The sequence below is a fragment of the Physeter macrocephalus genome, chromosome 20 (assembly GCF_002837175.3).
Source record: "Physeter macrocephalus isolate SW-GA chromosome 20, ASM283717v5, whole genome shotgun sequence".
In the NCBI taxonomy this organism is placed as follows: Eukaryota; Metazoa; Chordata; class Mammalia; order Artiodactyla; family Physeteridae; genus Physeter; species Physeter macrocephalus.
This window is the reverse complement of record NC_041233.1, coordinates 36,543,974-36,558,349: the sequence shown is the minus strand read 5'-3', so window position 1 is coordinate 36,558,349 and position 14,376 is coordinate 36,543,974. Positions and strand designations below refer to the sequence as shown.

The 14,376-nt window shown below is 43.5% G+C and overlaps 1 protein-coding gene across 1 annotated transcript; it reads left to right on the top strand.

The window, feature by feature from the left end:
• On the top strand, nt 1–1,946 carry LOC102973169 (zinc finger protein 502-like). The gene is given in 3 exon segments (XM_024121491.2): nt 1–156; nt 159–1,548; nt 1,864–1,946. Coding segments are annotated over 3 exon segments (1,629 nt in total).
• The last annotated feature ends 12,430 nt before the right edge of the window (nt 1,947–14,376 follow it).

Sequence of the window (14,376 nt, the reverse complement as noted above, 5' to 3'; positions counted from 1 at the left end):
ATGTTGAATATGCAAGGAGCTGAAGAGAGAGAGATTGAAGGAGAGATTTTTCCAGGTTGGGTGAACAAGCCTGCTCCAGAGCAGGATGGCTCTGAAATTGATTTGCCAGGGATAGCATCAAAGAGATCCCAAGAGGATGGATACCAGGATTCTACATTACATTTGAAGAAAAATATGTATGTGAGAGCATGAAGGAAAACCCTCCCAGAGAGTTTCCTGGACCATGCCTTTTCCAAGAAGGTTTTGGGGGAATAACTTTCACCCACAAAGAAGCGCCTCCAGAAATAATTAGGCAAGAATATAATTTTGAGAGAAGCCTGCTTTTGACCTCAAGTCTTGTTACACATCTCAGGGTTTCTACAGAAGAGAGCCTACATCAGTGGGAGACAAGTAGCATACACACCAATGAGATTTCAGACCAAAGTAAATGTCCGACCCTCTCTACATAGAAAAAATCTTGGAAATGTAGTGAATTTGGAAAAACTTTTAATCAGAGCTCATCCTTTACCCAGCATCAGAGAACTCATATAAGACCCTACACATGTGAGGAATGTGGGAAAACTTTTAGTTGTAGTTCATTCCTTGTTTGACATCAAAGAATTCATACCGCAGTGAAACCATATGGATGTGAGCAGTGTGGGAAAACATTTCGATGTCGATCATTCCTTACTCAGCATCAGAGAATCCACACTGGAGAGAAACCGTATAAATGTAATGACTGTGGGAATTCCTTCCTCAATCATTCACATCTCACTGAACACCAGAGAATTCACACTGGAGAGAAACCTTATAAATGTAATAGATATGGGAAGGTGTTCAGTCAGAACACACACCTCATTCATCATCAGAGAATTCACACTGGTGAGAAACCTTATTTATGCAACGAATGTGGCTCTTCTTTTCGCAAACAGTCAAATCTTACACAACATCACAGAATTCACACTGGGGAAAAACCCTATAAATGTGATGAATGCGGGAAGACTTTCCATACAAAGGCAAACCTCTCTCAGCATCAGAGAATTCATACTGGAGAGAAACCCTATAAATGTAAGGAATGTGGGAAAGCATTTTGTCAGAGCCCATCCCTTATTAAACACCAGAGAATTCATACTGGAGAAAAACCCTATAAGTGTAAGGAATGTGGCAAAGCTTTTGCTCAGAGCACCCCACTCACAAAACATCAGAGAATTCATACAGGGGAAAGACCCTACCAATGCAGTGAATGTGGTAAAGCTTTCATTCAAAGCATTTGTCTTATTCGGCATCAGAGAAGTCACACTGGAGAAAAACCCTATAAATGCAATGAATGTGGGAAGGGCTTTAACCAGAATACCTGCCTCACACAGCATATGAGAATTCATACTGGAGAGAAGCCCTATAAATGTCAAGAATGTGGGAAAGCCTTTGCTCACAACACGTCTCTTACTGAACATCACAGAACTCACACTGGTGAGAAGCTCTATAAGTGTAGTGAGTGTGAGAAAACCTTCTGCAAGTATGCACACCTTAGTGAACATTACAGGATTCACACTGGTGTGAAGACTTTGAGTGCATTGAATGTGGAAAATTCTTCAGACATAGTTCAGTCCTTTTCAGACATCAGAAACTTCACAGTGGTGAATAAACCTGGCATTCAGGTTATGACAGTTTCTCTAGAGAGAGTGACTAGGAATCCTGCTGGGGAAGAGGGACAGGAAGAGTTCCTAAAGGGAAGGTGGGAAAGCCTTTGCTCACAACACGTCTCTTACTGAACATCACAGAACTCACACTGGTGAGAAGCTCTATAAGTGTAGTGAGTGTGAGAAAACCTTCTGCAAGTATGCACACCTTAGTGAACATTACAGGATTCACACTGGTGTGAAGACTTTGAGTGCATTGAATGTGGAAAATTCTTCAGACATAGTTCAGTCCTTTTCAGACATCAGAAACTTCACAGTGGTGAATAAACCTGGCATTCAGGTTATGACAGTTTCTCTAAAGAGAGTGACTAGGAATCCTGCTGGGGAAGAGGGACAGGAAGAGTTCCTAAAGGGAAGGATAAAGGAGCCTTGGATACTGCACTCAGGAGGGTATTTTGAGAAATGGAGGTGGGAGCTTGGAGAATGCACAGCCTACTTCAGGTGGGCATCTGGGAATACAGGGTAGGAAAGAAGTTTCTACTTTTCAGAGAAATCCTTGCTCTTTGCCATTCCTTTGTCTCCATGGCATTCTCATACCTGGAGGTGCCATTTAAGTTAGCACTGTGTTTCCCTTATTACACCCCTGCTTCACCTTCCCAACTTGTCACCTGTGTTTGCTGGTCATAGGCTGAGGTGCTTTTCCAAATTGATTGTCAGTGTGAAAGTGGCAGCAGCTCTGAGGTAGTTCTGAGTAGCCTCCAGATGCCCGAGGCAGCTCTGACCATGCCACCGTGGGGAGGCTGCCCATCTGTGGAAGTATTCCCATGAAGGGGAGATAGAAACAAGTGAAAACAGAATCCTTAATCATTCATCTATTCAACAAATAAGGGGATATGTGGCAAGAGCTGGGCTGATTGCTACAGAAAAGTTGGTGAAGAAGGCTTTTATCAGGGTGAAGGAGAGCTTCCTGATCCTTTCAAGCTGGAGGGTGACTTGGGGCTAAGAAGGAAATAGATCAAGAGAGACTTCTCTTGAATGATGTCAGTTTGTGGGAAGGAAGTCAGATCTACTCAGAGAGTCACGGAGAAGACCTAACCTCTTCCCAGAGGAATATTATCTTACCCAGAAAGAAAATGGTTTGTGCTAGGCTGCTAGTGGTAAGAAACCTCAGAGCAGGAAGCCTGCCTGTGACTGAGCAAGCCACCCACATATCCCTGTCCTGGACTAGGGCATACACCTGTCTCTTGTAAGTTTGGCTGGGGCACTAGGGCACAGGGACCAGGGGAGAGGGGCCTACTAGGATTAACAAAGTGGGACTTGGTTTGTTAGCCTTTAGAGAGGAGAAAGCATTTGTGATGAAGTGGTCACTGTAGTGGGACGGCTAGGTTTTGTGTAAGCATGGCATTGGTGGCTCTAACCATAGATTCGTTAGATCTCAGGTATTTCTGTTTTTATTGGGCCTCTTATTCCAGGATATTTATCATTCACTGCAGATTAGAAGTATCTAGGGAAACATCTCTCATGGGATGAATTTGGAAAGAATTCTAGAGAGAATTACCTCTTTTTCAAATTCCTGAAAATTGAGATAACACGGTTTGCCATGACTGTGATGGTATTTTCTTCTCTTGAGAGAAAGGAAGGGCATGTTTCCCCTATTTCCCCATTCTCTTTCATGTTCTTAACTGCTACCCAGAGATTCAGCTCTGGAAGATTAAGTGAGGATAGACTTTGACTAGAATTTGAAATAGTTTCTATGCTCTGAAGCTTATATAGTTTTTAAAATATGACTATTAAAAAACTAAAGTAAGTTAATTCTGGAATGGTTATTTGGAACTCAGCATTGATTTTTTTTCTTCCAGAGCAAGTGTCTTACAAGCATTGGTTTGAGCAATTAATTACCAAAAATGGGAATGTGGCAGAAATAACATACTTTTCCCTCTCCAGCTATAAAGATTATGTTCTCAAACTTGCCATAGGGCAATTCATAATTGAGTAAATTAATATCTTATGGGCAAAAATAACCCTATGAAAACTTTATATTTTATGCTCATGGAAAAAAAAATATAGTCTACTGAAAGCAAATGTTAATGTAATTTTTTTCTAAATGAAAAAAATCCTAAACTCATTGCTAGCATGTAGTAAATGTTCAATAAATATTTATTTGTTGAATTAAAAAAAATAGGAGCAGTGGATTGGGAAAACATTTACATAATTGTGACTACATATTAATACCTATAATACTCAGAAAGACCATTATAATTTGTAATAGAGTAATAAAGGATTTCAATAGACAATGTATGCAATAAAAATACAAATGGTGGACACATTCTAATAAAAATAATGAATGCCAATGTATTAATTTGCACATTCACAAAAATTTTTAAAAATACTATCCAATTTTGGCAAAATTTTGGTGAAGCTGGTATTCTCAGAAATACCAAAAGTCATAAAGATGCTTATGCCCAATGACCTAACAATGTTATTCCTGAGAATTTATCCCAAAGAAATAATTCAGAATAAGAAAATATCTATTTAAGATGTTCATCTCATTGTTCTTGATAAAAACCACAAATGAAAAATGGCTGAAATGCCTTAGAATGTAGTACTATTAAAAACAATTATGTTTAGTGAAAAAAAGAACAGAATAGAATAGAATAGAAATGGTAATAGAATAAAATATGGTAATATTAAAGACAACATGGTGAAAAAAAGACAGTTCTAGTACAATAGCATAATGAGATATTATGCAGCCAAGAAGACAATAAAATAAGTACCAAAAAGTCACAACTTAGAAAAATGTTGGTTATAATGACTCAAAATTGTACGCTAGCTGATTAAAGCAACAGAAAAGCATGTGTGCACACAGAGGAGTACAGTGAAGAGCAGGGAAGTTACAGGAGTGGAATAGAATTTTCCCAGTGTTTGGGTGATGGGATTAGGAGAATATGCTTTATTTTGTTAAAAATTCCTTTACTTTTATATATTTCTTACTTACATAATGAATTTTACATTGAAAATAAAAGATTGAAATAGCAGAGAGAACAAACAAAAACGATGACAAAGGTTTAAAGAAGGCTGTGCTCGAAAATTTAATTTATGAACCCTTCTCTATGTACTTTTATTTCTAATTTCCTGTTTTCTTTATAGTACAAAAGTCTTACAGGTTATTTGGCTTGTTCTGCTATTAATGAAAAAGAAGTTTCCAGGCATCTGAACAGTCTTGTTTCCAATGCTCTCAGGGCTGGCGTCAGCTCCCTCAGGGCCCTATTGCACAGTGTCATGGACCTCAAGGTTAGGGGATTAATCAAGTATGCAATGCAGTGAGAAAATAACAGTATTTACAACTTTGCAACTGCTTGTACTCTGCTGAACTCTGGTTGCTTATTTCCTCTTTGGAAAAGAAATGGGTGGCTACAGGTTCAAAATGAATCTAGTCTTCCTCCTTATAGGAAAGGAGCTTCCTGGCTCCCTGGGTCTGTTTACTCATTTTGAGCCATATCTCATGAAGGACATGTTCATTTGCCTTAGATGAACTTGACTGAAGCTGCCACTTGCTTTGTTTCAGGGCAAATGTCAGAAAGAACAGTATAGTCCTAAGGGACTCAGCTCATTGCCTGCAAACTGTGTCCATGTCTGGCTTCTGTATTGTACATCTTCAAACCTGACTGTACCTGAGAATCAACTATAGAGGGTGTTAAAAATAGAGGTCCACTGGCCTCAACCCTGGAGACTCTGAATCAGCAGGGCTGAGGTGAAACCCAGAAATCTGTACTTTTACCAACCACAGCAGAGGATTGTATGTGTGGCCAGATTTGGGAACCACTGATCCAGATTTTTCAAGATTTTGCCTGGCTCTCCCATCCTTCCTCTCTGCCATAAATATTTATTAAGCTTCTATTATCTGCCAGCATACCATTTGTATGAGGTTGCTCAAACATACACACATTCATCACTAAACTGTAGAGCAAAAGTGGACATCCCAACTCAACATGGTAAAGATGTCAATTCTCCCCAAATTAATTTAGAGGTCAAATGTGATTCCTATCAAATTCCCAGCAAAGCATTTTGTAGACATAGATAAGCTTATTCTAAAATCCATTTTATAAATTTTATTTTATAGTTTTAGTGTAATTTACATTATATAAAAAGTTTTTAAATGCTCTGAAAATGCACAAGCCCTAGAACAGCTAAAATAATCTTGAAAAGGTAGAATAAAGTGGGAGGAATCACCGTACTCAATATAAAGGCTTACCATATAGCTACCATGTCAAGTCAGTGTAATCTGGCAGAGGGATAGACACATAGGTCAATGGGACAGAATGAAGAACCCAGAAATAGACCTGCACAAGTATTCCCAATTAATGTTTGACAAGGGTGCAGAAGAAATTTAATGGAAAAAGAATGGCCTTTCAACAAATGGACATCCATAGACCAAAACACCAAAAAACCAAAATAACAACAACAAAAAAACTCCATCAGTCCCATTAACTTTACACTTTGTACAAAAACAAACTCAAAATGGAACACAGAGTCAAATGTAAATGTAAAACTTTGAGACTTTTAGAAGAAAAAAAAAGGAAAGGATTGGGTTCTAGGGCTAGGCAATGAGTTCTTAGACTTGACACCAAAAGCACAATCCATAAAAGGAAAAATTAATAAATTGATCCTTTTCTCTGTGAAAGTTTCTATTAAGAGGGTGAAAAGACAAACTGTAAACTGGGAGAAAGTATTTGCAAACTACACATCCAACAAAGGATTAGTATCTAGAATATATAAAGAACTCTCAAAACTCAACAGTAAAATACAAAAAAAATCCACTTAGAAAATAGGCAAAAGACATGAACAGATATTACACTGAGGATTATATACAGATGACAAGTAAGCTCATGAAAAGATGTTAAATCTCATTAGCTATTAGAAAAATGTAAAGTCAAACCACAGATATCTCTATACACACGTCAGAATGGTTAAATAAAAAATAAGGACAATACCAAATGCTAGTGAGGATGTGGATAAACTGGGTCACTCATACATTGCTGTGGGAATATAAAATGGTACAGTCACTCTGGAAGACAGTTTGGCAATTTCTTATAAAAAAGTAAATATACAATTATCATAAGACTCAGCAACTGCATATTAGACATTTATCTCAGAGAAATGGAAACATGTTCACACAAAAACCTGTACCTGAATGTTCATAGGAACTTTATTTGTAATAGCCAAAAATTGCACATAATCTGCATGCCTTTTAAGCAGGTGAATGGTTAAATAAACTTTGGTACCTTCACACCAAAAGGAGTGAACTATTGATACATGCTTGGATGGATCTCTAGAGAATATGCTGAGAGAAAAAGCCCGTCACAAAAGTTTTCACAGCATGACTCCATTTATATAACATTCTTAAAATGACAAAGTTATAGAAATGGGGAACAGATTTGTGGTTACTATAGGTTTGGGAGGAAGTAGGGGAGGAGATGGGCAGGTAGCAGGGAAGTGGGTGTAGTTATAAAAGGTCACCAGGAGAAATCCTGATGGTGATAGACTCTTCTGTATCTTGACTGTGGTGGTGGATACATGAACCTACCCCCGTGATAAAATTGTATAGAACTTTTTAAAAAATTGAAACACAGCTGATATAAATATTATGTATGTAAGTTTCAGGTTTTTATAGAACTTAAAATGCACATACAAATGACTACAAGTAAAACACATGAAATCTGAACAAGAGGGATGGATTTCATCAATGTCAATATCCTGGTTGTGATGTTGTACTAGTTTTGTAAGATGTTACCATTGTGGGCAAACTGAGTGAAGGGTACAAGGAATCATCTGTGTTAGTTCATATAACTGCATGTGAATCTATAATTATCTCAAAATAAAAAAGTTTAATTTTGAAAAGTGGTCTTCCCAACTCTGCTTTAACCATGCCATTGCTGTTCACATACTGGCAGGGTGGGTTCTACAGAAAGTTACAGATCCATCCACCAAGAGTGCAGAGTGAGGGTGCTCGGCCTCCGCTACCAACTGCCTGAATCAAACATGATTCTCCAACAGCCCATCTACATAGTCAGTGCCATCACTGTGGTACTTGTAGTATTTTAAAAAATTTTTTATTAATATATAGTTGATTTACAATGTGTTAGTTTCATATGTTATACATATACATATGTATAACATTTTTAGATTCTTCTCCATTATAGGTTATTACAAACTATTGAGCCTTTCCCCAAATTCTGTATCAGGACACTCTATGTCTACAACTCGAAGGTCGAGACCGTTGCCAATCCTGGTCCTTTTGGATTTCTGTTTCTCAACCAGGCTTTCCTTCACTGGAATTTTCAAATTTCCTTTTATCATTTTGAAATGGGAGGCCCAGTGTCTACCTGTGTTGTTGAGGATACAATCCTTTTCCTAAAGTACTTCTCAGCGAGAAGTTGGAAGTCTTAACTACCCCCGTGGGCAGAGGCCACTCTTCATTGAAGAGCTTTGTCAGAGCCTGGTGGGTTTGATGCTCTGTGCCAAGCACTCTGTGTTTAACCCCACCACAGGCTTGTGGGGTAGGTATTTGTGGTGGAGTGGGACCATGTGATTTGTTCTGACCAAAAATTTGTGAGCAGAAGTAATGCATACCATATCCAGACTAACTGTAGACACATCCAGACATTTAATTGCAGGTGCTGAACCCTCTAGAGATCTCTATCCCCATCGGCCACAGTGATCACAGGGTGTGGGATGGTGAGTGCTCCATCAGCCTGCAGGTTGAAGTCAGGGATCATAGAGCAGAGCTTCCAGCTGACCCACATTGGATATGCACTGAGAGCATGAATCAAACCTTTACTGCTCTAAGTGACTAAGATTTGATGGTTTGTTTATTACAGCAGCATAACCTAGCTTATTCTGACTCATATATTCTTAGGGTCATTTTTATATATGAGGGAACTGAGACCTAGAGAAATTTAATATTTGTTTGAGGTCACAAGTAAATAGTGATGCTGAAATAAAACCCAGGTCACTTGGAATAATGCCGCCCCTTGCCACTGAGGCTCTGAGTTGGGCAGAGGGGCTGCTGGCCTGGCCTGGCCAGCCTGATTTCTCAGAGGGTCTGTGGATTGACACTGGTTCTTCTCATAAAAAAATAAAATCACAATTAAATCTCTCAATCACAATGCCTCCCTAAGAACTTGGCAAACAAAGGAGAATGTGTGGCTTTCAAGACTGTATTATAAAGACTTTGAGAAATAAGAAAAAAAAGTCAAATTCTTTATTCTTTTTTTAACAGCAATTTTTAAAAATAAATTTTATGTATTTATTTATTTATCTATCTACCTATTTATTTATTTACTTATTTATAGCTGCATTGGGCCTTCGTTGCTGCGCGTGGGCTTTCTCTAGTTGTGGCAGGTGGGGGCTACTCTTCGTTGCAGTGTGCAGACTTCTCATTGTGGTGGCTTGTCTTGTTGTGGAGCACGGGCTCTAGGTGCGTGGGCTTCAGCAGCTGTGGCACACGGGCTCAGTAGTTGTAGCACACGCGTTTAGTTGCTTCGCAGCATGTGGGATCTTCCCAGACCAGGGCTCGAACCCGTGTCCCCTGCATTGGCAGGTAGATTCTTAACCACTGTGCCACCAGGGAAGCTCCAGATTTTCTTTATTCTGATTGGAAGATCCTCTGAACATTGCTTATTAATGTTCTCAGCTCACACCAAAGAAGTCTCTACTCTCACCATGCCTCTCCACATTGCAGCCAAAAACAGCATGCTAAGGGCCAAACATGTACTCCCTTGATTAATACCATTTGATGGCTAATCCTATAGGATAGCATTAAAATTTCTTAGCATAGTGTGCAAAATACTACAGGATGTGACTACAACTTGGTTCTCCGATTGCAATTCCATCTCTGACCATCCCTCAAACTCTCTCTTGCTCATGCAGTCACATGGGGCTCCTAGAATATGCCACGCTTTCTCATGCTCCTTCCTGTGCTGCTCTGTGCCCTACATGCCCATATAGGCCACTCTCCCTTCTTCATTCAGTTAACACCTACTCATGCTTTAAGAGTCATCTCACCTGGCAAGCCAGGAGCACTGGTGATCACCCATCCATAGACTGTGAGGGATTAGAGGGTAAGGAGGCCAGGAATGGAAGATTCTTCTGAGTTGTTGGAATGCCATGGCATTTTCCCTTCCACACCTGTTTCCCAGCCCTGGGGAGGAGAGGGGAGAGGGAAGGCAGTGCTTCTTCTCCTTCAAGACCTCTGCATGCATAACAGGAACTTCAGGAGAATAATTTATAAGGCTTGATATGTGTCTCCAGCAATCTGGGGGGACACAAGGGCTTGGTGTCTGACTCATGCCCAAGCAATCGAAAGGTGAAAGGAGATGGCTGAAACAACATGCTTGGCGGGAGAGCAAAGAGGAAGAGGACTGCCCAGGACTGTAACCACCGATACCCTTGGTAGGGGAAGGAGGTAGAAGACCTTCTTAGAGCCAAGTGGATCTACAGGTGGGGCACCATCTGGAACTGCCCTAAAACAAGCAGAAGGGACATGGACCCAAACAAAGAGAAACTCAGAGCCTCAGCTCACAGAGGGTGGACTGGGAAGAATCACGGAAACGCACTCTCCTGTGGCTGATGAATGACCCGAAGGTGGCCCTTCCTCCATTTGAGAAGCCCCTCGTGGGGGCACAAAGCCAAGTCTGCATTTTGGCCTCCACTTACTCATTTGTCTGGCACCTTTATTCATGGTCCTGGAATGGGCCCATGGGAGGCAGGAACAGAGGGAGGGCATTGTAAACACTGGCCAGTGGCAACATCACCCAGGCCATGGAGCTGCACTTGGAGATACCTCAAAAGGGAATTCTTTGGGAAACCATAAGATTTTCTCAGGCAAACAGCCAGCTCAAAATATCTGCAGAAGCCAGAGAGCCCTGTGTTGGATTCCAGCTGCAAAGATGTCAGACACTGAGTCTGGAGGGTAGGATGTGGGTGTGAAGTTGGGTGAGAAAGGAGAAACTGATGTGCCCATTTCCCATGCCTATTTCCAGTCCAAAGCAGTCCTGGCCTCGAGACAGAGAGAGCCTAAGAGTTAGATAAGAAGTCAGAAGGAGTCTTACACTGAAATGGGACTGTTCTGGGTGCTCAAAGTTATAGACATGCCCAAGAATTTTTTTTTTTTTTTTTTTTTTTGCGGTACGCGGGCCTCTCACTGTTGTGGCCTCTCCCATTGCGGAGCACAGGTTCCGGACGCGCAGGCTCAGCGGCCATGGCTCACGGGCCTAGCCGCTCCTCGGCATGTGGGAGCTTCCCGGACCGGGGCACGAACCCGTGTCCCCTGCATCGGCAGGCGGACTGTCAACCATAGCGCCACCAGGGAAGCCCTGCCCAAGATTTTATATTCAAGAACCCAGGAAAAAAATGCATCTGGGCACTGAGTTTGAATGACACTGAAAAGAAACGAAGAAGTTGCCTTCTGTGTGCACCGTATTCTGTCCAGCTAATAAGATGCAGTAAGATGGTGACATCTGAATTCTTGCTGTAAAGCACAGGGCTTGGCACAGACCAAGAGGACTGAATACATGAGGACTAAAAGGCATGCATCCAGCTCCTTTCTTAGAATTTGGCAGTGTTTGCAGTTCACTTTCTGCTACATCATTATTTTACTGTTAATAAGCAGAGCTGGAAGTAGAAGGCAGGGCATTTATAGGCAAGGGTTTGTAGCAGGCTCACCTGCCAACTTAACAACTCTACCATCAAAGCCTGAGGATTCTCTCTCTTTGTGGTGTGTGCAGGCAGAGCGGTGGGCTGGTCGTTGCTCTGCAAACCGGTGAGCAGCCAACTAATGGATCAATCAATTGATATTTATTGGGCATTGCCCATGTGCCAGGCTCAGGAACTAGGCATCTGGGAATCCAGAATGAGGTAAGTGCATGTCCTTCTGCTTTCTAAATAAAATAGTGTTCAGCCTCTACTGGGATTTTTATTGGCCTTGTACTTTCCACAATTTATTTTTATAGAGTCTTTTATGTGAAGTGTCTCAAAGCTGAGCAGAGAGAAAGAAACACACAGACAAGGTCTCACAGCTTCTCCCAAGTTCACAGTCCTCATCGACTCACACTTGATAGTGCTGGGTGTGAAGAACACCATCCAAAAATAAACTGGCTGCAAAGCAGAGCCCTGTACCAGGATGGAGCCGTGGAAGGGTAGTGCTGCTGAAATGATTCTTTTTTTTTTTTGGTCAGCATTTCTTGTTCTTAGTTATTTGCTCTTCCCTGGCCCCAAGCCAGGTTTAGAAAACTCTGAACTTGATCATGGGCCTTAGGGGCTGTGAAGAAATGACTTTGGGTCCTGAGGTCCTGGGTACAAGCTGTCCACTGGGGTCTGGGAGGCCCTCAAGGGACTCTCTGATTGTGTCTGGAGACACACAGCTTGGGATGAGGGGCCATTTGGGCAGTAAATTCTTACACTTGAAAGGGGCAGATGGGTCTCAGCTCAGTGGAGAGCAGAGGTATGTCTGGCTCTCAGGGTCCATCCTGAGGGAATCTGGGCGCTCAGACCAGGGTCAGGAATGCAGACTGTGAGATTCCAGAATCTGCATCACCTCTGTGCTGGTCACTGCTGCTACCCCAGTTGAGCTTCCCCAGGGATCCGCAGTGAACCTGGGACCAAGTAGCACATGAGAAGGTGGTGTCTGGGGGGCAGCAGGGAGGGGACAACCAAGTTACTCTTCATTCAGGCTAGAAAGGGGACCTTACAGAAGCAGATCAGGGACTTAAGTCCAGGCCTGCAAGACTCCTTGCACTGCTGGTAATAGCAAGTCATAGGGATTTGAAAAGGCCTCCAATGAATGGCAGAAATTTTGATAAAGAACTAACCTTTATAATTCTTCGAATTTTTCACTTGTGAAAACAGAAGCAGCCTTTTGGGAATATGATGTGGTTTAACAGTAAGTTGAGGGACATGATGAGACCTCAGGGTTCACTCCCACCAAGTATTCATTCAGTCTCCATTTAGCGATTTCCTGATGCCGTGGGTGAAAATTCTGTCTGTGTCCCCATGACAGCCATCTACGTAGGAACACAGCAATAGAACATTCTGATTCATTCGTGCTGCTCAGATTTGTGAAATAGTGATGGCATGCAAAGTTCTGATATTAGACGCTACGAGAAACAACAGGCATCCCCTTAAAGCGGGCCCATCGTTAAGGAGGATCTCTACCTTGGGATGGGAGGAAGCCTTGGCTGCTGAGGAAAGGCAGGGCCTCTGGTGGAGAAAAGGCATCTGCTGTCAGTGACTCATGGAGCAGGAAGTTGACCTCTCCATGCCTGGACAGAGGGTGACTGTTTTGGCTCAGTCCCAGCTCAGCTCAAGGATATGGCTCTCCTGGATCAGGCTGTGGGCTAAGTCAGGCAGGTCTCATCGTGCTTTTAAGGGAACTGGATCCACCAGAGTGGCTCTGGTCAGGACCAAACGGAGAGAGGTACGCTTGTTAAGATAAAAAGATTCTGGCTTCTTGTATTGAGGCAATGTCTACACACTGAATTCCCCCTACACTGACCACCCTAGATGAAACTGTCTCACCCGACCTAGCAGCTATAACTGACCTCACGTTCTGGCACAGTCTAGTGACTCCTTCTGCAATCGTCTATTCTGTCCAAAGTGCCCAAACACTACCTGCCCCTTTCTGACACTGCAAACCAGTCCTCTACTCCGGCCCCTCTCCAACTCAGTAGGGAGTTGAGGGGGCAGGTGAGAACCAGGCCATCACCCCTAGAGAACACAGTCCTCAGTGGTTCAGGATTTGGGCATGGCTCAGAGAGTTGCTGGCGTATGAGCCTGGCTTGGGACCGGGCACGGACAGGGCGGTGGACCAGGAACCACAAGCCATCCACCACCAGGTCCGCGGTAACTGCTGCAGTGCTTCGGAAGGCCAGCAGGGCGATTCTGACACTGCAAACCAGTCCTCTACTCCGGCCCCTCTCCAACTCAGTAGGGAGTTGAGGGGGCAGGTGAGAACCAGGCCATCACCCCTAGAGAACACAGTCCTCAGTGGTTCAGGATTTGGGCATGGCTCAGAGAGTTGCTGGCGTATGAGCCTGGCTTGGGACCGGGCACGGACAGGGCGGTGGACCAGGAACCACAAGCCATCCACCACCAGGTCCGCGGTAACTGCTGCAGTGCTTCGGAAGGCCAGCAGGGCGAGGCACTGCCGACTCCAGCCAGCTTGCAGAGGGCGCCGGCGCAGGGCGCGGCTCCAGTGCGCAGGCTCATGGGAGCCTCCAGGATTGGATGGCACCGATCTCGCAGGGCCGGCGGACTCCCGCGCGAACCCAACTGGCAAGGGGGCTGGGAGCAGGTGTGTTGGTTGCGGCCAAGCTGGGCGTTCCGGGGTGGGGTGGGCCGGGGCGGGCCGGGCAGGAGCAGGTCCAGGTGAGGAAAGGTGGCGGGGCCCCGGCGGGACGTGGGGGAGGGTAGAGGGGGCTGTTGCGGTGGGGCGTGAGAGGGCAGGCTTGGGCCCACCCAATGGCCTTGAGAGGAAGATGCTTTGACCCCCACTGAAGGAGTGGACTGTGGCACCAGCCACCATAGGGAGGCCTCCTGGTCTGGATTTGGTCGGGCCCTGGGCAAAGTGAGGCCTGCTGAAGCCTTGCGGGGAGACAGCCCGGGCAGTGTGATGCCCAGCTGTGCTGTGACATGTGTCATGGGTCCTGTGTTTTACAGGTTTGGGACAGGAAACACTGGCTCTGTGGTAAAGAAAGGCCTT